Source organism: Chrysochloris asiatica, unplaced genomic scaffold, assembly GCF_000296735.1.
Source record: "Chrysochloris asiatica unplaced genomic scaffold, ChrAsi1.0 scaffold00045, whole genome shotgun sequence".
Lineage (NCBI taxonomy): Eukaryota > Metazoa > Chordata > Mammalia > Afrosoricida > Chrysochloridae > Chrysochloris > Chrysochloris asiatica.
In genome coordinates this window covers 3,243,164-3,267,483 of record NW_006408563.1, presented here as the reverse complement: position 1 = coordinate 3,267,483, position 24,320 = coordinate 3,243,164, and the positions used below count along the sequence as shown (strand labels likewise).

Genomic DNA, 24,320 nt, shown 5'->3' with positions numbered 1-24,320 from the left:
GTTAGAATCTACTTGGAAGCACCTCTGGGAAAAAGGCCTGGTGATCTAGTACTGTAAAATCAGCCATTGAAAAGTCTACAGAACACAGTTCTACTCGGACACACATGAGGCCTCTATGAGTTGGAATCCACTCAACTACTTGGTCAGCAAGATTTTTTATTGGCACCATTTTGGGATTTCATCATTGCTCTACCCACCTTGACTTTAGTCCCCTGGCTTATTTTAGGGGTACTCTGACTCCGTCAGAGTTGGAACTGTGACCGGTAATCTTTCCTCAGGGTAGTACTTCAAATGTAGCCTAAACATAAATATGACAGAAATTGCATTTCCATGGATCATAAACACCAGGTGGCAAGGCCCAGTGTGATCTGTTTATAGTGGTTTGCATTTGCCTACTTGCTTCAACCACTGCCCTCCTGTTACCGGGAAAACAGAAGCCGGTCAGCCTGACTTGGCCGCAAGTGTTTGTTTTCCTCGCCCCTCTTCACTCATCTTGCAGTTTTCCACAAAAACAGTGTGGCCTTTCTGTAATCTGTGATGAAAAAGAACTTGAGTTTTAAGTTTTGGTTTGGCTGCATTGTGGGCCACACATCAGAGCCCAAGCGCAGAGTGGAGGTGCAAGCTTGTTTTGTCTCTTTAATTGTGCAGAGCACCGAGACTCTCACAGCTGTAATTTGCCTTTCATCCACTTCAGTGAAGGCCCAAAGAAAACACAAAACAAACCCAACCAGAGAAAAAGGAGGGGAGAGGGGAGCACCAGCTGATGGGGTTACAATGAGCAGGGAAGAGAATGGCCTTACGTAAATAAATTAGAATGTAGGAATCATGGAAGATTTAATTTAACTGTACAGATTGGGTGCACTGGGGGTATGTATAGAGGTTAGATACAATCAGAAATCCACACAATTGGAAGCTTCAGCCAGAGTGCCCATGTACCGACTGCCTGGAGGACGCTCCTTTGGCCCAAATCTATGCACTGAAGATATGCAAGATTTGAGGCTCACCAAAGAGCCAAAACCCTATTTACCATGGTGTGAAGCAATGGAGAACTTAAGTGTTTCAAGACAACCAGCAGAAGTTACTCTTGCCCTAAGCCCAAAGGGCAACAGGTTCAGAAACATTCTCCTCTCCGGTAGGCAGTTACCGTTCTTAGACTAACCTCTGAGATCCAAAACCACCAAAATAAAAGTCCCAGGGGCACTGAACCAAGAAAAAAGAAAGGTCAATTGAAGGGTCAGCAACAAGAAGGCTGAAAAAGGCAGGACCAGGTGTTGGGTGTTGGGTGTTGGGTGTTGGGTGGAGGAAGATCTTTTCTGAGGTTTATTTGCATCGTGATTATGGATAGATACTGAAAAAGTTGTTAGACATTTTAGGGCAGCAACTGGCTGAGGCTTTTTATTGTTTTCTCTCTTTTTTAAAATGTATACATGGCCGCATCCTCAAAAACTACGTCTAATACAGAAAAAACAAAAGCCCACTTTATTCTTAACCAATTCTGTTCTCTTCACTGGAGACAACCAGGAAGACGGTTCCAAGTATGTATTTCTAGGCCATTGTTTTACTTTAGCACTTACGTCCATGTAAAAATATGTGATTTGGTTTGGTGGGTGGTTTGTTTTTGTTTTTTATTTTGTTTCGTTTTGCATCTATGGTTTCATGGTTGCTCACTGTGCTGAACGATTGGCTTCTCATTTGACAAGGTCTTGATCCTTCAGTTCAGCCGGACAAATTTACCCCATCCTGTATAGCTGTAAAAGCCCTGGTGATGCTGTAGGATAAGCACTGGGATACTAACCTTAAGTTCGGTTGTTCAAACCCACCAGCCACCCTTCAGGAGAAAACTGAGCTGTTCTGGTCTCATAGTGTTAGAAATCCTATACAGAGTCACCATGAGTCAGAATCGACGGGTGGCAGTGAGTGGGTGGGTGTTAGCTGTTGCATCGTGTTCATGCTGTGATGTACCGTAGTCTAGTCACTGCTTCCCTATACGTGAGCAGTCAGGTTGTATGTACATGTTTGCTTTAGTAACCAATACTGCCATGAACATCCTTGACTTTGCCTCTTAGTATTCATGTTTCTCGAGGACAGAATTTCTAGGTCACGGAGTGGGCCTGTTTTCATTTCAATCAATGATTCCAGTGGCTGAGGTTTGCTTTTTTAAATGTAAAGTCCTGTTGTGATGGTGTAGGATAAACACAAGACCACAAGATCAGTTTGAACTGCAAGATCAGCATTTCAAACTCATCAGTCATTCCTTGGAAACCCTAAACAGATTTGCTCTGAGTCGGAACTGACTCAACGGCATGTAACAAAACAGCATTCCCATGTGGGAGGGTAACAGACTAGTAGACGTCCTGGACTATATCCCAGAAAATGACATTTGCACAAATGATGTAATCCCTGTGGCTGTTTCTCTAAAATGGGTACATGCTTGCAAGGGAAGGCTCTGGGCACTTTTAGCTGAAGGAAATAGTATCCTCAAAGAGGATTTCTCCAGGACTTTTTTTTTCTTTCCAGCCATTGCTAATTTGTGGAGAAAAGGGTATGGCTCTATGTATCAGCTGGCTGCAGTTGTGGCAATGGGCGCCCAGTAGTTAATTCAATCCTTGGGTTCAGCCGGCAGTCTTGTTCTCCATGATTAATGAGTTCTACTTGGTTTCTTCAAAGAGTGACTGAGCTGTGCCTCGCTGTTATTTATTTATGTTTTCTACTAAAAAATTCATGTAAAAAACATCCTTTAAGGTCAGTGCACAGTATTGTGTTGCAGACTAAAATATCCCAGCAGTCACAGGTAGGCCCACATGCCAAGAGAAAGCTCCAAATCTTTCGGGCCTTGTGACCCAGGCTCCCCAAACTGGCCCTGAGAGGAACAGGCATCCAGCCTTCTTCAGAGGAGTTCAGTGCCCCTTTCCCCTGAGGAAAGGCATCAGGAGGCAAGGTTGTTTTCTAGTGAGATGTTTGTATGTGTAGGCAACGCTACTAGCCCCAAATGGCTCCTGCAAGGAGTTGGGGGTGGAGGAGGAGCCGAGGGACCTGTTAGTCAGTAACACCATTCCTTTCGAGAGCACTGCCCTGGTTTCTATTGTGCATTAAGACAAAGGGGTCATAATCCTATGGTTTTCCCTTGGAGCATGATGGAGAAAGCTCATGGCCCCATATGTGCTTGGTGAAGTCTCTAACCTAACAAAAATCCAAGGCTACTGCCTCAGGGGCAGGGAGCAGACTTGAGTATTTCATTCTGGATGGCTCTGGAAAGAAAGCAACATGAGTGTGAGGTCTGGGTGGACTAAGATATTTCAATACATACGTGTGCACCTTGTTTTGTCTTCTTCGTGTAATTGTGCAAAATGGAACCCTTTCAATATCGTTAACTTAGTTCCCCCAAAACAAAAGCTTCGATCTAGAACTGGGTTGATACTGTACTATGTCATTCCTTTCAGCAATAGCAGTTTCTTTCTCAGGCAGCAGAATACATTTACAGAATGCCAGAACTCGAGTTCTCTGTAACCTGTTAAAGAGCTGCCAGCTCCAGCAATGCTGCAGTGCAGAGAAAGCTTGCAGCAGGAGTGGCCTTGACCAAACTCCTATTCTCAGCTGGCCTGCTGCTTAGTGAAGCTTCATTTTAGCAGTCTGTTAAAGACTCTTTTTGTCTTTTTGTATGTCCTTACTGCCCCTGAGAGCTGAGAGAAAGGGCATTAGGGCAGTGAAAGCTGGTGTGGGCTTCCCCATCCATCGTTTCCTTGGGCAGTGCTGACAGCAGTTACTGAAGCAGGGCCGATAGTCTTGAGGGGCTGGATGGGGCTGGCATGGGTGTGTCAACGAGTATAAGAGAGGTATCATTAGCCCCACAACTGTAGACCCAAAATGTGCACTCAGTAATAATAATGTTCATGTGAAGCCTGGGGTCTACAAAGTCATTGTCACTTCCTAGCTCTGCCACATCCAGTAGGACCACCATCCCATCCTTCTTTTCCTAAGAAAGACACAGTCTGCACCTAGCTGCCTTGTGCCAGGTGTTGTTCATCTCTGATCTGTAACCTCATCTTTCTGCATCTTCCACCTTTCCTGGTGGCCCCTTTTCTTCTCCACGGCCATTCAGCATCCTTACACTTTTTCTGCCCTCTCTCCACCAGAGCCTTCTTTCAGAAAAGCCAGGATCAGATTCCATCACACAAAGACTGCCATGTCTGAGCAGGTTTCATTGGCTACTACCTCCAAGTAGTTGTACTTCCTACATGAGACCAAACCTTAAGACATTAGTCTATTATATCATTTCAGTCATCAGGAAGCTGCTGGGGGAAATCATCTATTGAATAAGCTGAGAGAAGCACCCTCCTCCCCCGCCAAATCCTTATAGGAACACCCAGGCTATTAAGTTCATTCTTTCAGTGTGTTACACATGTGCAGAAAATGGTTTTCAAGGGTCTTCAGACATCTGAGCATCAAGCTTTAAGAAGACATCATTTTTTCACATTGAAAGTGGTAGTTATGTTTCTTCAACTCCCTCGTATTACTTGACCCAGCTTGTACTAAACCACACCACCTGAGGTGTTTCTATTAAGTGTACCTCTTCTTGATATCTGGGACTTAGAGGACAGAAAAAAATATCAAAACCCACTGAGGAAAAACTCCCTGAAATATAAAGAACTCAAACTCTTTTCATACCATCTCTAAGGAGACCTGGTATTGTAATGAATTATGAGTTGGGTTGCTAAGAGAAAAGTCAGCAGTTCAAATCTACCAGCCACTCCTCAGGAGAAAGAAGAGGCTTTCTGTTCCTGTAAAGATTTACAGCTTCAGAAACCCCGTACAGGGTTGCTATGAGTCAGAACTGACTCGGTGGCCTACAACCACCACCACCACCACCACCACCTCAAGAAAACAATAATAATGCCAAAGGAAAAGGGAGAAACAAATCAAAACTTGATCTGATGTTTTCTGTGTTTCCCCCATTTTCATGCCATAATAGAAGTAGCCAACAAAAAAGTTTAAAAGGCCTATTTTTTTCTGTGTGGGCCTATGTACCTACCGAGATGGAGAATGCCTCTAATATCTCAAACACTTAGGGGAAGAAAAGATTCCAGAATTTTCCACCATTGACACTGCAGAGTTTTCCAGCCTGCACAACTATGAAACATATCATTATAGCTATGCATTTCTTTGGCTGCATTTTTCTTATTGTCATGCCATTGTTGGGGCTCAGTGGAGCTATTTGGCTGCTCATCCACCTCCACATTTGAAAGTATTACTAGGTCATTTTACAGCCTTCTTGTTTGCAGTCAGTAGTTAATCCTTTTACGTCTTTCCTCCTGCTATTCAAAAAAAAAAAGAGAGAGAAAGAAAATTTTGCTAAATTCCAGATCAAACTCTTCCAATAATCTCAAACCAAGCACTCCTTTCTCTTCCAGCTTGAAAGTATTTTTTCATGACCTTACATAGATTTGGCTACAGCCCAAGAGATAAAAACCCATGATAAAGGATCTTCTTGGAGTGTTTCTAAACTCAAGCCAAACCCAGCAAGAGATGAATACCTCTCAAGTAGCCCAGCTTTCTAGATTTGGCAAAGTTTAGTTCAACATCTGAACTTTTGGCTTCTTATTGCAACTGGGGATGAACAAGCTAAATTAGGAAAATTAAGTGTGTGTGTTGGGCTAGGGGGATCTTCATCCAAGATGAAATGTTAAATTGAATTAAACACTTTGAAGGGCCAAGAAATATCTTCTTAGTCTTTCTTTATTTTGCATTTATTTGGGTCGCAGTGTTATACTTCCTGCTAGGATCAAAACAAAATGGCTGAGAGAATTTTCTGAAGGTTACTCCCATCTGAACAGTCCAGTGATTTAGCTGACTCAGGGGTTCAGGAACTTGGAATCAAATTCAACAAAAGCTCTAAGTGGCCAAGAACTTCTCTCAAATAAATCACAGTGTGCTTCCCACCCTCCTCAAGAAGGTGTCGAAAACCTGTGGTTTACACTCAGTTCTACTGCTGATTTGGTCTATGACTTATTGCTTTATTTCTTACCTTCCTTCCTCAGTTCCTTCATCTTTGGAATAGAAGTGGTGATGCCTGGTACCTGTGAAAATGAATGATTTCTTTATGTGAGAGATTCCTAGAGCCTTGCTTAAAGACTGGCTGAAGTTGGGTGGATTAAGTGGATTTGTTAAGTAAAACTGGCTTTTTAGAAGCTTGTATCAGCCCTCCTGTACTTGCGGCACTCTAGGTTAAGCACTGGACTGCTAATCCCAAGGTTAGGCAGTTCAAACCTAACAGCCACTCCTTGGAAATCTTATATGGGGGCACTATGAGTCAGAACCAACTAGGTGGCACTTAGCAACAACAACCTCAGGGAAGGTGGACAATTAAATCTTGGGGACATAATTTGGCTGTATTCCAGTTAGCACCACTGGCTCCTAAGTAAAACTGGCATATATTGACAACATGGTACCCCATGTCTTCCCTGTATTGCCCTTTTCATTGTCTTCTGTTTCCATGCTCACCTTAATGTGCATGACGCCCAGAGCTACCACTTCCCGACTAAGACCTTGGGTGAAGAATGCGGCGGGGAGCAATGGGGGCATGTAGAAGTCACCATGTCCACCTTACTCCAGTAGCCCTCTTAGAGAGTCCTCACCAGAAATGTTTTTATGCCATTCTCATTCACTTTCCATAAAAATGATAGACTATCAAAGGAACAAGCTGAACCTTAGGGAGGAACAATGACTTATCCAAGCTCTTACAGCTAGAGTAAAGTGCACAATCCAGGTGAGAAGTGGGCACCCTGCTTCCAGTCGAGCCAAACTAAAGCAGTTGCCATTGAGTGGGTTCAGAAGTAGACCATCAGGCCACTCCTCCGGGCACCTCTGGGTGCCTTTCAGTTAGTAGCCAAGTGCTTAACCACGTGCATCACCCAGGAACTCTGTTCTAGTGCTTCTTGCAGCCCATGTTGCTCCCTTATGAGGGAGGCTGGCATCAAACAGTTCTTAGGGTATCTCTAGCATTTGTTCTGATGGCAAACCTGTCATCAGCTTCAACCAGGCCTCCAACTCTACAGCTCAGAGTTGTCATGGAAGGGAGTCTTCAAGACACCTAGCACAAACCAGTTTCCTGACATGACCAGGGCACAAGTGGCCAGAGACTGATCACCTTACATCATTTATCGAGACATGGTCAGTGGTTTGGGGCATAGATCTCATGCCCTTGGCAGTCTTGTGAAGCTCCCTTTAAAATGCAGAAGGTAAACAAAACAATGTCAAGACCATTACTCCCAAAACAGACCACAGCTTAGCGGACATTTTGAAATTGCAGTTGGGATTTTTCTGTAAGAAACTACAGAAAAGCAAACTAATAACAGAATGCCAACTCCTAAAGACTACATTTTTAAGAAGAAAAAAGCCGGGGAGAGAGGAAAGATTAAGCAGTATACACGCATGTGTATGTGTGAGGGAGAGAGAGACAATAACGAAAGAGTAAATGAACGAACGAGGAGGACTGAGAGAGAACGCATTTTTGTCAGAGACCTAAATCACAAATAGTGGGGAATTTCCCCGCTGCAGGTTGGAAGTGTCACCAGGGGTGGTTCCCCTGAATAGCATGTGTGGTCTAACAACAGTGGGCAGTGTGCCAGACCCCTCAGGGAGAAGCATCTTTCATTAGATTAGGTCTGGTTTGTGACTGGGTTATCACCTGTTCACGATTTGTGCTGTAGTTTTGCAATTTATTTGCAAAGACACTAGAGACTATTTTTGACTCTTCTAGGATGGGGGAAGTTCCTGGAATAGTTCAATGGAGTTTTCAATAACTAGCCAGTATGGCTCTTTAACTCCTCAGAACAGGAGGGAGTGGGTAGACCTTTAGCCTTTCTTCACCATGTAACTAGCTCATCCTTTGATGGTGCCAAGGGGAAGAATACTTGGGAAAGCAAGGATTTTATCACCTGGAGATTTTTATTTTAAGTCACAACTACTCAGCTTCCAGTGAATAAGGAAGACCGTAGAAGAATTGATGCCTTTGAGTTATGGTGTTAGAGGACAATATTGAAAGTGCCATGGGCTGCCAAAAGAACCAATAGATCCATGTTGGAAGAAATGCAGCCACAGTGTTCCTTAGAGGCCAAGATGGTCAAACTTCGTCTCTCATACTTTGGACATATTGTCAAGATGTCGCTGAAGAAGGATATCATGTTTTGTAAGGTGGAGAAGGGTCAGAGAAAAAGAGGAAGACCCCCAAGGAGATGGATTGGCCAAATGGCAGCATCTATGGAATCAACTGTGGCAACAGTGGTGAGGTTGGCCCAGGATCAGGCAGTGTTTCGTTCTGCTGTGCATAAGGCCACTATGGGTCGGTACTGACTCAATGGCACTTAACAACAGCAACAATTCAGCCTCACTTGAGTACTCAAACTCGATTAACCACCCTTCTAGTTCTTCATTTGTTCACCAGGTCCTCTTAACTAGTTTATTTGCAGCAGTTGTTGAGGACACCTGCCATCCACCTAGGAAACTACAAGGTAGAAGACTGTGGTCAGGCGAAGCAATCACTTTGAATTGCTTGGTGGGTCTGATAAAAATGAATAAAAACAAAAAGCCAAAAGATCAGCGCATGGGTAAAAAGGTTCAGTTGCCACATTTGAAAGCATTCTATCAAACAGATCAAAGCTATAGGACTCTCCTAACCCCACCTTGTAAACCCCTCATTTCCAAAACACCCTACTTCCAAGTTTCCTTTCCTTCCCCCCAGTTGTCCCATACCTTCATTGATCCAGCAGCACTTGGAATCCTCACCACAAATGATCTGCTTTTTCTTATGCCATTTTAACATGAGTGAATTTTTACTCCCCAACCAAATGGAAAGACTTTGATGGAAGAGAGCTGGTCCCATACATCTTTATTTCCCAACATCAGTATGATTCCTAGACACCTAGTAACTCTGTTATACTGCTATAAATATTGGTTGGTTGCTTAATTAAGACTGCCCTTTGAAGACTAATTCATATTAACTTTCTCTTTCTGGGTAATGCCTACTGTGGAAAAATAAGAACTCCCAAATTTTAAAGACCCCATGTTCACATTCTTATCTAGCCCCTGTGAATTCCCACCAAAAGGATGTGAGGCAGACAAATAGTCAAGCAGTGCCATTTAGCCATTTAGGATTCAAGAAAAGTCAGACCCTTTCTTTGTTAGAATGGAATTGTGATGCTCTGGTGGTAGTTATGATTGATGTCCTACTTATAACAGAAGAACTTGTGACCAGACTTAGGAAGCTCCTCTGGCCCAAGAACAACATGAGAGCCAGACTTCATGCTTGGGCCCCAAAGGAAACTAGCTGGTGTGCACACAAAGGTTAAAAGTGTAACTCTTGTGGGTGTTAAGACCTGTTCCTGCTCTATTGTCCTAGAAGTGTGGCCCATCCCTTTCTGTCTCCTCCATCTCACACTGACAAACACACCCGTCCACTAAAACAGAGTCCTAGAAGGCCCTCTCCCAGTTTCTCTCCATTAAAAGAAACTGAACCAAGATTCCAAGTTTGTGTTTCTCACATTGTAATGCGGCCCTCCCTCACATTTCCAGTTGGGTCTGCCATCCTGTGGTGCCATTTCCCCTTCCCAGAAAGATGCTGTGTCTACTTCCTGCCTGGACCTCCCCACTCGTCTCTTGTCCCAGGAGGAGCTAGTACCTTGCCCCCTGGACCTCCCCACCCTCCACTTCTCTCTCCTATCTCTGGAAGGGCTAGTATCTTGCCCCCTGAACCTCTCCACCCCCCCACTTCTCTCTCCTGTCCCAAGATGGGCTAGTACCTTGCCCCCTGGACCTCCCCACCCTCCACTTCTCTCTCCTATCTCTGGAAGGGCTAGTATCTTGCCCCCTGAACCTCTCCACCCCCCCACTTCTCTCTCCTGTCCCAAGATGGGCTAGTACCTTGCCCCCTGGACCTCCCCACCCTCCACTTCTCTCTCCTATCTCTGGAAGGGCTAGTATCTTGCCCCCTGAACCTCTCCACCCCCCCACTTCTCTCTCCTGTCCCAAGATGGGCTAGTACCTTGCCCCCTGGACCTCCCCACCCTCCACTTCTCTCTCCTATCTCTGGAAGGGCTAGTATCTTGCCCCCTGAACCTCTCCACCCCCCCACTTCTCTCTCCTGTCCCAAGATGGGCTAGTACCTTGCCCCCTGGACCTCCCCACCCTCCACTTCTCTCTCCTATCTCTGGAAGGGCTAGTATCTTGCCCCCTGAACCTCTCCACCCCCCCACTTCTCTCTCCTGTCCCAAGATGGGCTAGTACCTTGCCCCCTGGACCTCCCCACCCTCCACTTCTCTCTCCTATCTCTGGAAGGGCTAGTATCTTGCCCCCTGAACCTCTCCACCCCCCCACTTCTCTCTCCTGTCCCAAGATGGGCTAGTACCTTGCCCCCTGGACCTCCCCACCCTCCACTTCTCTCTCCTATCTCTGGAAGGGCTAGTATCTTGCCCCCTGAACCTCTCCACCCCCCCACTTCTCTCTCCTGTCCCAAGATGGGCTAGTACCTTGCCCCCTGGACCTCCCCACCCTCCACTTCTCTCTCCTATCTCTGGAAGGGCTAGTATCTTGCCCCCTGAACCTCTCCACCCCCCCACTTCTCTCTCCTGTCCCAAGATGGGCTAGTACCTTGCCCCCTGGACCTCCCCACCCTCCACTTCTCTCTCCTATCTCTGGAAGGGCTAGTATCTTGCCCCCTGAACCTCTCCACCCCCCCACTTCTCTCTCCTGTCCCAAGATGGGCTAGTACCTTGCCCCCTGGACCTCCCCACCCTCCACTTCTCTCTCCTATCTCTGGAAGGGCTAGTATCTTGCCCCCTGAACCTCTCCACCCCCCCACTTCTCTCTCCTGTCCCAAGATGGGCTAGTACCTTGCCCCCTGGACCTCCCCACCCTCCACTTCTCTCTCCTATCTCTGGAAGGGCTAGTATCTTGCCCCCTGAACCTCTCCACCCCCCCACTTCTCTCTCCTGTCCCAAGATGGGCTAGTACCTTGCCCCCTGGACCTCCCCACCCTCCACTTCTCTCTCCTATCTCTGGAAGGGCTAGTATCTTGCCCCCTGAACCTCTCCACCCCCCCACTTCTCTCTCCTGTCCCAAGATGGGCTAGTACCTTGCCCCCTGGACCTCCCCACCCTCCACTTCTCTCTCCTATCTCTGGAAGGGCTAGTATCTTGCCCCCTGAACCTCTCCACCCCCCCACTTCTCTCTCCTGTCCCAAGATGGGCTAGTACCTTGCCCCCTGGACCTCCCCACCCTCCACTTCTCTCTCCTATCTCTGGAAGGGCTAGTATCTTGCCCCCTGAACCTCTCCACCCCCCCACTTCTCTCTCCTGTCCCAAGATGGGCTAGTACCTTGCCCCCTGGACCTCCCCACCCTCCACTTCTCTCTCCTATCTCTGGAAGGGCTAGTATCTTGCCCCCTGAACCTCTCCACCCCCCCACTTCTCTCTCCTGTCCCAAGATGGGCTAGTACCTTGCCCCCTGGACCTCCCCACCCTCCACTTCTCTCTCCTATCTCTGGAAGGGCTAGTATCTTGCCCCCTGAACCTCTCCACCCCCCCACTTCTCTCTCCTGTCCCAAGATGGGCTAGTACCTTGCCCCCTGGACCTCCCCACCCTCCACTTCTCTCTCCTATCTCTGGAAGGGCTAGTATCTTGCCCCCTGAACCTCTCCACCCCCCCACTTCTCTCTCCTGTCCCAAGATGGGCTAGTACCTTGCCCCCTGGACCTCCCCACCCTCCACTTCTCTCTCCTATCTCTGGAAGGGCTAGTATCTTGCCCCCTGAACCTCTCCACCCCCCCACTTCTCTCTCCTGTCCCAAGATGGGCTAGTACCTTGCCCCCTGGACCTCCCCACCCTCCACTTCTCTCTCCTATCTCTGGAAGGGCTAGTATCTTGCCCCCTGAACCTCTCCACCCCCCCACTTCTCTCTCCTGTCCCAAGATGGGCTAGTACCTTGCCCCCTGGACCTCCCCACCCTCCACTTCTCTCTCCTATCTCTGGAAGGGCTAGTATCTTGCCCCCTGAACCTCTCCACCCCCCCACTTCTCTCTCCTGTCCCAAGATGGGCTAGTACCTTGCCCCCTGGACCTCCCCACCCTCCACTTCTCTCTCCTATCTCTGGAAGGGCTAGTATCTTGCCCCCTGAACCTCTCCACCCCCCCACTTCTCTCTCCTGTCCCAAGATGGGCTAGTACCTTGCCCCCTGGACCTCCCCACCCTCCACTTCTCTCTCCTATCTCTGGAAGGGCTAGTATCTTGCCCCCTGAACCTCTCCACCCCCCCACTTCTCTCTCCTGTCCCAAGATGGGCTAGTACCTTGCCCCCTGGACCTCCCCACCCTCCACTTCTCTCTCCTATCTCTGGAAGGGCTAGTATCTTGCCCCCTGAACCTCTCCACCCCCCCACTTCTCTCTCCTGTCCCAAGATGGGCTAGTACCTTGCCCCCTGGACCTCCCCACCCTCCACTTCTCTCTCCTATCTCTGGAAGGGCTAGTATCTTGCCCCCTGAACCTCTCCACCCCCCCACTTCTCTCTCCTGTCCCAAGATGGGCTAGTACCTTGCCCCCTGGACCTCCCCACCCTCCACTTCTCTCTCCTATCTCTGGAAGGGCTAGTATCTTGCCCCCTGAACCTCTCCACCCCCCCACTTCTCTCTCCTGTCCCAAGATGGGCTAGTACCTTGCCCCCTGGACCTCCCCACCCTCCACTTCTCTCTCCTATCTCTGGAAGGGCTAGTATCTTGCCCCCTGAACCTCTCCACCCCCCCACTTCTCTCTCCTGTCCCAAGATGGGCTAGTACCTTGCCCCCTGGACCTCCCCACCCTCCACTTCTCTCTCCTATCTCTGGAAGGGCTAGTATCTTGCCCCCTGAACCTCTCCACCCCCCCACTTCTCTCTCCTGTCCCAAGATGGGCTAGTACCTTGCCCCCTGGACCTCCCCACCCTCCACTTCTCTCTCCTATCTCTGGAAGGGCTAGTATCTTGCCCCCTGAACCTCTCCACCCCCCCACTTCTCTCTCCTGTCCCAAGATGGGCTAGTACCTTGCCCCCTGGACCTCCCCACCCTCCACTTCTCTCTCCTATCTCTGGAAGGGCTAGTATCTTGCCCCCTGAACCTCTCCACCCCCCCACTTCTCTCTCCTGTCCCAAGATGGGCTAGTACCTTGCCCCCTGGACCTCCCCACCCTCCACTTCTCTCTCCTATCTCTGGAAGGGCTAGTATCTTGCCCCCTGAACCTCTCCACCCCCCCACTTCTCTCTCCTGTCCCAAGATGGGCTAGTACCTTGCCCCCTGGACCTCCCCACCCTCCACTTCTCTCTCCTATCTCTGGAAGGGCTAGTATCTTGCCCCCTGAACCTCTCCACCCCCCCACTTCTCTCTCCTGTCCCAAGATGGGCTAGTACCTTGCCCCCTGGACCTCCCCACCCTCCACTTCTCTCTCCTATCTCTGGAAGGGCTAGTATCTTGCCCCCTGAACCTCTCCACCCCCCCACTTCTCTCTCCTGTCCCAAGATGGGCTAGTACCTTGCCCCCTGGACCTCCCCACCCTCCACTTCTCTCTCCTATCTCTGGAAGGGCTAGTATCTTGCCCCCTGAACCTCTCCACCCCCCCACTTCTCTCTCCTGTCCCAAGATGGGCTAGTACCTTGCCCCCTGGACCTCCCCACCCTCCACTTCTCTCTCCTATCTCTGGAAGGGCTAGTATCTTGCCCCCTGAACCTCTCCACCCCCCCACTTCTCTCTCCTGTCCCAAGATGGGCTAGTACCTTGCCCCCTGGACCTCCCCACCCTCCACTTCTCTCTCCTATCTCTGGAAGGGCTAGTATCTTGCCCCCTGAACCTCTCCACCCCCCCACTTCTCTCTCCTGTCCCAAGATGGGCTAGTACCTTGCCCCCTGGACCTCCCCACCCTCCACTTCTCTCTCCTATCTCTGGAAGGGCTAGTATCTTGCCCCCTGAACCTCTCCACCCCCCCACTTCTCTCTCCTGTCCCAAGATGGGCTAGTACCTTGCCCCCTGGACCTCCCCACCCTCCACTTCTCTCTCCTATCTCTGGAAGGGCTAGTATCTTGCCCCCTGAACCTCTCCACCCCCCCACTTCTCTCTCCTGTCCCAAGATGGGCTAGTACCTTGCCCCCTGGACCTCCCCACCCTCCACTTCTCTCTCCTATCTCTGGAAGGGCTAGTATCTTGCCCCCTGAACCTCTCCACCCCCCCACTTCTCTCTCCTGTCCCAAGATGGGCTAGTACCTTGCCCCCTGGACCTCCCCACCCTCCACTTCTCTCTCCTATCTCTGGAAGGGCTAGTATCTTGCCCCCTGAACCTCTCCACCCCCCCACTTCTCTCTCCTGTCCCAAGATGGGCTAGTACCTTGCCCCCTGGACCTCCCCACCCTCCACTTCTCTCTCCTATCTCTGGAAGGGCTAGTATCTTGCCCCCTGAACCTCTCCACCCCCCCACTTCTCTCTCCTGTCCCAAGATGGGCTAGTACCTTGCCCCCTGGACCTCCCCACCCTCCACTTCTCTCTCCTATCTCTGGAAGGGCTAGTATCTTGCCCCCTGAACCTCTCCACCCCCCCACTTCTCTCTCCTGTCCCAAGATGGGCTAGTACCTTGCCCCCTGGACCTCCCCACCCTCCACTTCTCTCTCCTATCTCTGGAAGGGCTAGTATCTTGCCCCCTGAACCTCTCCACCCCCCCACTTCTCTCTCCTGTCCCAAGATGGGCTAGTACCTTGCCCCCTGGACCTCCCCACCCTCCACTTCTCTCTCCTATCTCTGGAAGGGCTAGTATCTTGCCCCCTGAACCTCTCCACCCCCCCACTTCTCTCTCCTGTCCCAAGATGGGCTAGTACCTTGCCCCCTGGACCTCCCCACCCTCCACTTCTCTCTCCTATCTCTGGAAGGGCTAGTATCTTGCCCCCTGAACCTCTCCACCCCCCCACTTCTCTCTCCTGTCCCAAGATGGGCTAGTACCTTGCCCCCTGGACCTCCCCACCCTCCACTTCTCTCTCCTATCTCTGGAAGGGCTAGTATCTTGCCCCCTGAACCTCTCCACCCCCCCACTTCTCTCTCCTGTCCCAAGATGGGCTAGTACCTTGCCCCCTGGACCTCCCCACCCTCCACTTCTCTCTCCTATCTCTGGAAGGGCTAGTATCTTGCCCCCTGAACCTCTCCACCCCCCCACTTCTCTCTCCTGTCCCAAGATGGGCTAGTACCTTGCCCCCTGGACCTCCCCACCCTCCACTTCTCTCTCCTATCTCTGGAAGGGCTAGTATCTTGCCCCCTGAACCTCTCCACCCCCCCACTTCTCTCTCCTGTCCCAAGATGGGCTAGTACCTTGCCCCCTGGACCTCCCCACCCTCCACTTCTCTCTCCTATCTCTGGAAGGGCTAGTATCTTGCCCCCTGAACCTCTCCACCCCCCCACTTCTCTCTCCTGTCCCAAGATGGGCTAGTACCTTGCCCCCTGGACCTCCCCACCCTCCACTTCTCTCTCCTATCTCTGGAAGGGCTAGTATCTTGCCCCCTGAACCTCTCCACCCCCCCACTTCTCTCTCCTGTCCCAAGATGGGCTAGTACCTTGCCCCCTGGACCTCCCCACCCTCCACTTCTCTCTCCTATCTCTGGAAGGGCTAGTATCTTGCCCCCTGAACCTCTCCACCCCCCCACTTCTCTCTCCTGTCCCAAGATGGGCTAGTACCTTGCCCCCTGGACCTCCCCACCCTCCACTTCTCTCTCCTATCTCTGGAAGGGCTAGTATCTTGCCCCCTGAACCTCTCCACCCCCCCACTTCTCTCTCCTGTCCCAAGATGGGCTAGTACCTTGCCCCCTGGACCTCCCCACCCTCCACTTCTCTCTCCTATCTCTGGAAGGGCTAGTATCTTGCCCCCTGAACCTCTCCACCCCCCCACTTCTCTCTCCTGTCCCAAGATGGGCTAGTACCTTGCCCCCTGGACCTCCCCACCCTCCACTTCTCTCTCCTATCTCTGGAAGGGCTAGTATCTTGCCCCCTGAACCTCTCCACCCCCCCACTTCTCTCTCCTGTCCCAAGATGGGCTAGTACCTTGCCCCCTGGACCTCCCCACCCTCCACTTCTCTCTCCTATCTCTGGAAGGGCTAGTATCTTGCCCCCTGAACCTCTCCACCCCCCCACTTCTCTCTCCTGTCCCAAGATGGGCTAGTACCTTGCCCCCTGGACCTCCCCACCCTCCACTTCTCTCTCCTATCTCTGGAAGGGCTAGTATCTTGCCCCCTGAACCTCTCCACCCCCCCACTTCTCTCTCCTGTCCCAAGATGGGCTAGTACCTTGCCCCCTGGACCTCCCCACCCTCCACTTCTCTCTCCTATCTCTGGAAGGGCTAGTATCTTGCCCCCTGAACCTCTCCACCCCCCCACTTCTCTCTCCTGTCCCAAGATGGGCTAGTACCTTGCCCCCTGGACCTCCCCACCCTCCACTTCTCTCTCCTATCTCTGGAAGGGCTAGTATCTTGCCCCCTGAACCTCTCCACCCCCCCACTTCTCTCTCCTGTCCCAAGATGGGCTAGTACCTTGCCCCCTGGACCTCCCCACCCTCCACTTCTCTCTCCTATCTCTGGAAGGGCTAGTATCTTGCCCCCTGAACCTCTCCACCCCCCCACTTCTCTCTCCTGTCCCAAGATGGGCTAGTACCTTGCCCCCTGGACCTCCCCACCCTCCACTTCTCTCTCCTATCTCTGGAAGGGCTAGTATCTTGCCCCCTGAACCTCTCCACCCCCCCACTTCTCTCTCCTGTCCCAAGATGGGCTAGTACCTTGCCCCCTGGACCTCCCCACCCTCCACTTCTCTCTCCTATCTCTGGAAGGGCTAGTATCTTGCCCCCTGAACCTCTCCACCCCCCCACTTCTCTCTCCTGTCCCAAGATGGGCTAGTACCTTGCCCCCTGGACCTCCCCACCCTCCACTTCTCTCTCCTATCTCTGGAAGGGCTAGTATCTTGCCCCCTGAACCTCTCCACCCCCCCACTTCTCTCTCCTGTCCCAAGATGGGCTAGTACCTTGCCCCCTGGATTTCCCCTTGGCAGATTTCCCATCCTTTTGTCTTTGCTACAACGTCAGGGACCTAGTAGAGATGTGGACTCTTCCTGTCAGCATCTTGAGGAAACAAGCTGTAGTGTATCTACTGGACTCAACAGGAAGGAAGTGGCCTGTGAATGGCAAAGAGGCTTTTGACAGAGAAAGCCCTGAATCAAGCACCGATGTCAGTAATATTGGCAAGGGGACTAGAGAAAATTACTATCAAACTAAATTGCTTTTTGTACAAATGGTCCCTTTATTTGGGTTTCCCTAAGAAGGCCTTTCTTTCTGTAAGGTTAGATGAGCAGATTTTTTTTTTTTGAAAATGTTGATTAATTTATCCTTTTTTGGACCCCTTTCCACTCACCCAAACTCCTAGTCCAGTAAAGCCACTAAAATGTTCTTCGCCCCCTTGAGTAACTTTGGATTCTCCAGGTGCCAACATCTTAGCCACATCTGGGCAGTCGGTTTCATAGACTGGAGAGGTCATCTCATCCAGTTCTGTGACTCTCAATAATAAAATCACAGAAGCCCCGGAGACAGGAGACTGTGCTCTCCTAGGACAATATGTTCTCCTGGCTATGACGATCAATGCCACATCTACTGCTCTCCAGCTTGACAGCGATCGTGTCCTAAGACTTCCTCCCCTGAGCGTATGATATGGAGCTAGAGGGCATTCTAGCCTCCAAGAATTCATCACATCCTTGGCAGGGACTGAATCCCTAAAAGCAAGAACAGGACTTGGCCCAAAAGCCACTGGCAGGAGCCCCAGATTCCCCTCATATGCTGATTCATGTACTCTTATCCAATGTTCTGCATTTTTTAACCATGAAGGTGTTAAGACATATGAGCATCCCATCAAAATGATTAATTATTGGAAATGCGACACTTGTCTTCCATGTTCATTTTTTTCCCATAAGGTAAAAGAAAAGCTTTCACAGGCTTGATTTGATCCCTACGACAGATACCACCTGCCTCTTGCTGATTCATTGTCACGTCTTCATCCCAAGGAAACAGTCTGCTTTGTAGGGGTCTGGACAATAATACAAGGGATGGGGATCAAAGTGGGGAGGCTGGCATGGCCTACCGGTGCCAGTTGCTGCACTGTCAGCATGCCAGAAACAGACTGGATTTATGGAGGAATTGTACCACATGGCATGTAGTCGCCAGGGCCAAGTCCTTCCAACTGGAAACTTGGCACATTATTTTGTGCACCCCTTACTAGCAACTAAGGGGATAACAATGTGCTTGGGAGCTTTGTCCAGGAGTGAGGAAGACTTCTAACATGATTAAAACTACCACCTCCAGGAAACAACTGGATTTCAAGTCTGGCAGTAATGAATGGAGGTTCTGTTTAGGTCATGATCCAACAGGTCTTCTCTGACTGTGGTGTTCATGAGGAAGACCCATCTGAAGTTCATTTTCCTCTTGTCTGATATTTTAGCTGCTTAGGTTTGGGGCTTTAAACTTTGATTTTAGGAGATCAATTTATAATGCTGAGCTCAGAGTTATTCACCTGACCTTGGGTTGAACAAAACATGGCGGTCACTGGAGCCGTCTTGAGCTGGATGTCTGGGCTGCCAAAATTAGCTTGTGAGATAGGAAGGAATGATAAGATCTTGTTCTTCAGCACATATTTGACTCTTTTTTTTAATGTTTTACCTTTTTCGACAGGTAATATTCATTGGCTCTGATTTCTGTACGATGGATAGCATAGTGAATAGCAAGAACTGTATTATTCCCTAAAATTATCATTAAAAAAGAAACAGATAGGCAGTGATAACGCTGGAGAACATTCAGAGTAAATTAACTTCACTTCATTCAAGCCTGGACTAGTCAGATTGGATGCTCATGTTTGATTTATTCTAAACTGTGAAGAAAGCCAATAGGAAAAATAGACTGAGGAAGAAAGATGAGAGATATTAGCACAGATACGTGGAGGTGGATGGGCAGTATGATATTCTTCCAAGTTCTACTCCTACATTAAAATATATGATGATGAAGCGTGATTTCCTTAAATTACTGCACATTTATTTGAAATCCAAAAGATTTTGATTTTCCATCTCATTAATGGCAACAATGAAAGGAGCTCCGGTAGCGTAGTGGTTACGAATCGGGCTGCGAACCTTAAGGCCAGCAGTTTGAAACTATCAGCCGCTCCGCGGGAGGAAGATGAGGCGTTCTGCCCCCGTAAAGATTTACAGCCTTGGAAACCCTGTACAGGGTCGCTATGGGTCAGAACTGACTCAACGGCACTTAACAACAACAATGGCAACAATGATGGGTGTGAACGTTAAGGTTTTGTGTCATCTTGGCTTGGCCAGATGTCTCAGTGATTTTGAGATGGAATATGCAACCCCTCCCACACCCATTATATGGTCTGAGGTGATCAGCTCTGATTTGTTATAATTATCCTACGAGTTGTAAATCCTGACTTCTATGGTGTTGATGAGGCTAAACACAATCAGCAGGATTAGATTATAACTTCAGTCAATCCATTTTGAGATGTGAAAGGAGAGAAAAATTATGAAGCTGACTTCCTTAAATTACTGCACATTTATTTAAAATCCAAAAGAAAATGACTCTGTACTTCCTGTCCACTTAGATGTACACATGTGCGAAGGTAGAATGTGCTACACCACATAACCATCACAGTAATGGCAATGATGATGGGTGAGTGTTAAGGTTTTGTGTCAACTTGGCTTGGCCAGATGGCTCAGTGATTTTGCCCATTCCTTTTCCGGGGAAAGGAAAGTGATTTTCCTTTCCCCAGAGTGCCCTACTACCACCAAGATATTAGAACCAAGAGTGGGGTACACCCTTTGGACCTGGAGTCCCTACACTGTGAAACTCCTAGATCCAGGGGAAAACTGATGCTAAGACATAATGGTGAGCTCCAGGGAACAATGGGCCTATAGGTGCTGAAAGGAGACAAAGTCCTTTCCCTGGAGCCAACAAAGAAAAAGCCTTCTCCTATAGCCAGCGTCTGAATTTGGACTATGAGAGACTAGATTTCTAGTTGTTAAAGTCATCCATATTTTTGCTACAGGAAACACTGTATATAGATGCTCTGAGTGCCTTATAAAGAAACAATCTTAGCACTAAAGACCTGACTTCTCTTTGGTTTCTGTTCTTCTAGTTAGAAATAGAGACAGGTCTCTTAAAGGAGGAAATATCTAATGTTGCTACAGTGGTTAAGTGTTGTCAAGTTGGTTCTGACTCATAGCAACCCTGTATGGGTTTCCAGGAGCAGCTGGTGGGTTTCAACTGCCGACCTTGTGGTTCGCAATTCAGTGCTGATCCCACAGCGCCACACCAGAAGTCCAAATACCCAATAGTGTATCTATTAAATGATCTAGAAGCTGACATATCTGTCCACCATTCTGAGAAGTCAGCCTCAAAAGATTGTATGTGTGCCTTTTCACCATGACCGGACTTGCTATGGCTTTGCTTTCTGTTTCATTGTAGTGGACATCCCAGAAATACACGGGAGAGAGGACTATGATGAAGACATTGATGGTAAGTATTGCTATGATCTATCAGCTAAGCAAGAAATTCAAGTTTGGTTATAAAGACATCAACAAAAACAATGTTGAAGGTACCGGAGGGCTAGAATTGAGAGCTAGCAGTCAGAACTATAAGTGAACAAAATCTAGAGAAAAATGAAGAAACCACAAGTTGCTCTGTTAAGTCAAATTTAGAGATTTAGAATGCTTATTGAGTTAGCCTAATCTGAAACAGGTCTCCTACTTTGGGAAGCTCTCTACATTGATGGTGAAATCTAGACAAACACTTCCAAAGCAGAAGGCAAGCCCCTCCATCAGTGTTGCTGCTTAAACCCTAACCTATTCCCACAAAGGGCCCGAGTCAAGGGGTGTAACGTGAATATTCTTCCAAACCCACTGTGGTTTCCAGTTCCCTGGTTCTGAGGAAACTTTCTTAGATTATCCAAGACCCAAGTTGGGGTTCACTGTAAGATTTAGGTTTCTTTCTCACACTGACCACCTTGTACTTTTATATTCATTGCTAGCAATATTTTCTTACTTCAAATACACAGATTGTAAGAGGCAAAAGCAAGAGTCTGGACTCTTGCTGCTGAGAAAACAAGTAGATCTAATTTCCCCTTGGCTCTGAGCACCAGAGGTCTCTGAGTGCTGATGTTGATCTCCAAGAGACTCAACAGCAAGGTTCCACTCAAAGGACAGCTTTCACACAAGATTGATGCGTTTAAGAGAACAGTTTATAGAGCAGTTGCTTTTAACCTGACCTTAATCAAAAACGTCAAGTGTAGTTATAGAAACTAGAGTGACTAACCCAAACATCACCTTGCTAACTGAATGCAGACTCTCCCTGAGAAACCCAGTCCAACGCTCCTTTTATGGGCAGAGCTGCATGATGACCCACATGGAGAGGCTGCAAGAGATTAAGCAGCAAAAACACTACAATGTGGTGGAAAGAACAAGAATTGAGGATGGAGAAAGCCAGAGTCCTAATCCTTCTTCCACAGTTTGCTAATTCTGTGATCTTGAGTCAACCAGCTCGTAACTCAATTTCTTCCAAGCCCCATTTCCTCATCTATTATAAAGTACAGTATCAGCCTATACCTTTGTCATGTGATTATTGGGAGATCCCAATAAATGAGCTGTGATGTGACCCCATGATAGAAATGTAAGAGAAACATGTCCATCCAGTGAAGCCTAGCAGCCAGCAAGTACCAGCTGCTCGTATGGCCGGGAACTCTATATGTGGAACCCAGCTTCTGATAGTAGCCAGCCTGTCCTTGGATTTAACCTGAATCAGTTGGAAGTGAAGGATGAGGCAAAGAAGGAAAGGTCCCTGAAACAGCCATCCAGGTGCCCAAAGGCACTAAGAAGATGCTGTTAAAATCTGAGCTTACTTAAGATCAGTCAAATTATTTCAATATTAGATAGTTAGATGTTAGATAAGTACCATTGAGTCGGTCCCAACTCATAGCAACGCTGTATAGGAGCAGGTGGTGGGTTTGAACTGCCGACCTTGTGGTTTGCAGCCAGTGCTGGTCCTACAGCGCCACACCAGGAGTTAGATGATAGAAAAATATAATGAAAAGACAATGGAATTCTTCCATAAGCTTTTTGAAACCCCCTCGTACAGTACTTATTAAGTACCAGATACCATCTTCATTTTACAAATATTAATTCATTTAATCCTACCTACAATCCAATGAGGTGGATATTATTAGTATTTCTATTTTGTGGAAGAGAGAACTGAAGTAAACGAAGATGAAGTAACTTGTCCAAGGATGTAGCAGGGTCAGCATATGAACTCAAGCCATCTAGTCCCTGAGTTCTTATGCTCTGAGGAGAAGCTCCTGAACTGGACTTGGGGGCTGGGGAAAGGGGAGGAGGCTGACGCAACAGCCTTGCCATGAAATAGCACCTACCAATGGAATCCTGGTGTGGTGCTGTGGGTTAATGCGCTGGACTACAAGGTCAGATTGAACCGCAAGGTCATCAGTTCAAACTCACCAGCCACTCCTCAGAAACCCTATACAGGGTCACTATGAATCAGAACCAGCTCAGCTGCACTTAATAACAACCACCAATATCAGGTACTCCTGGTGTGGGGCTGTCTGATAAACAATGGGCTGCAAACCATTGTAGGCAATTCAAACCCACCAGCCACTCCTAAGTGACTTAATGGCAATTAACAGCCACCAGTGTCAGATTCCCCAGTAAGCAAGCTAAGCATGGCTTTAATTGTGCTTACTTATTAATCTGTAGTGAATGATTCCACATCTTTTTACTGTATTAAAGATTCTGCTTCTAGACATGGCTGGTCTCTCTCCCAACCCCACAGCACCTTCCTACAGAAACAAAGCCTCTTTTCAAATTTACAATCCCTAACAGAAATGGAGTGCTCAATAAACAATTAGTAAGCACCGCTTCCTTGTGCTTACTTACTAATCTGTAGTGAGCACTTTCATGTTTTCTTCCCCACTTGTGAAACCTCACCTGCAGTGGAAAAATCATATGTAGTTAAAACAAAATGAAAATCATGTGAAACTGCTCACTACAGATTAGTAAATGCCAGTAAGCCTGTGCTCACCAGACATATTGATACACCACACCTGGGAACTACAATCTTGCGTGTGTTTTGTATCATAGACGAATACGAGGTGGACTGGAGCAATTCTTCTTCTCCAACTTCAGGGTCTGGTGTCTCTTCAGCCGACAAAGAAAAGAACTGGCTGTACACCTTGGACCCCATCCTCATCACCATCATCGCCATGAGCTCGCTGGGCGTCCTCCTGGGAGCCACCTGTGCAGGGCTCCTGCTCTACTGCACATGCTCCTACTCTGGCCTGAGCTCACGCAGCTGCACCACGTTAGAGAACTACAACTTCGAACTCTACGACGGCCTCAAGCACAAGGTCAAGATGAACCACCAGAAGTGCTGCTCCGAGGCCTAACAGATTGCACCCGAATCACATCTGACGTTTCATTCCAGCAAGATGGGCTGGTGAAGATTAGATTTTTGTTTTTTTCCTTTGGGAACTGAATGCCATAATCTCGATCAAACTGATCCAGAATACGGGAGGTTTGGACAAGACAGACAGGCGAGTTGAGGGAGGAGGGGAGGCACCGCCCACACAGGAATCACTGCTCACCGAGGACCAGGGTGGCTGAGACACCTGGTGGACAGGGTGTGCTCTCTGTTGGGGTCACAGTTCTATTTTGTTTGTGCGTTTGTTATTATTATTGCTGTTGTTGTTGTTGTTATATTTTATTTCTTTAGTCTGTGAGCAACTCAAAGAGGCAGAACAGAAGAACGACCTTTCCAATAACAGAGCTGAGTGTTGATCATTATCCTCCACTTTCTCTTTCTAATCAACACTTGAAAAGCAAAAGGTCTTTTCAGCCTTTCCATCTTTCGAAATAAAACACACAAAAAACCGTACAGCTTATCCCAGGCTCTGATCATTTCAGGCCTTTAGGAATTTGCTGCTGTGGAGGTTCTGCCAGCCAACCCTACAAGCTGCCATTGCCAGTCCTAGCATTTAAGTAGGATGTTGTTGCCTTTAACTTTTTTTATCCAGGGGAAAATTGCCATTTTAGGGTCAGCATAAACAGCTCTTTCTTATATGCGATTCAAAACAAACCAGAAAGGAAACTTCACACGCCCCAGACCACAGACGCGCATCCATGTTAGAAGCGGACAAGCCTTAAAGTGTTTTGTGAATAGGAGCCATTCATTAAAGCAAGACC

General features: G+C 48.4%; 1 protein-coding gene across 4 annotated transcripts in view; it reads left to right on the top strand.

The window, feature by feature from the left end:
* NRP2 (neuropilin 2) overlaps nt 1-23,581 on the top strand; it is a 146,900-nt gene extending 123,319 nt beyond the window's left edge. For 2 of the 4 annotated variants that reach the window (XM_006861950.1, XM_006861951.1), the window contains exon 16: nt 23,220-23,524. In XM_006861950.1, the coding sequence (XP_006862012.1) occupies nt 23,220-23,524 (305 nt within the window). Of the gene's footprint in view, nt 1-20,541; nt 20,593-23,219 lie in introns of all 4 variants that reach the window. The other 2 variants (XM_006861949.1, XM_006861948.1) reach the window with 2 other exon arrangements.
* Nucleotides 23,582-24,320: the final 739 nt, after the last annotated feature.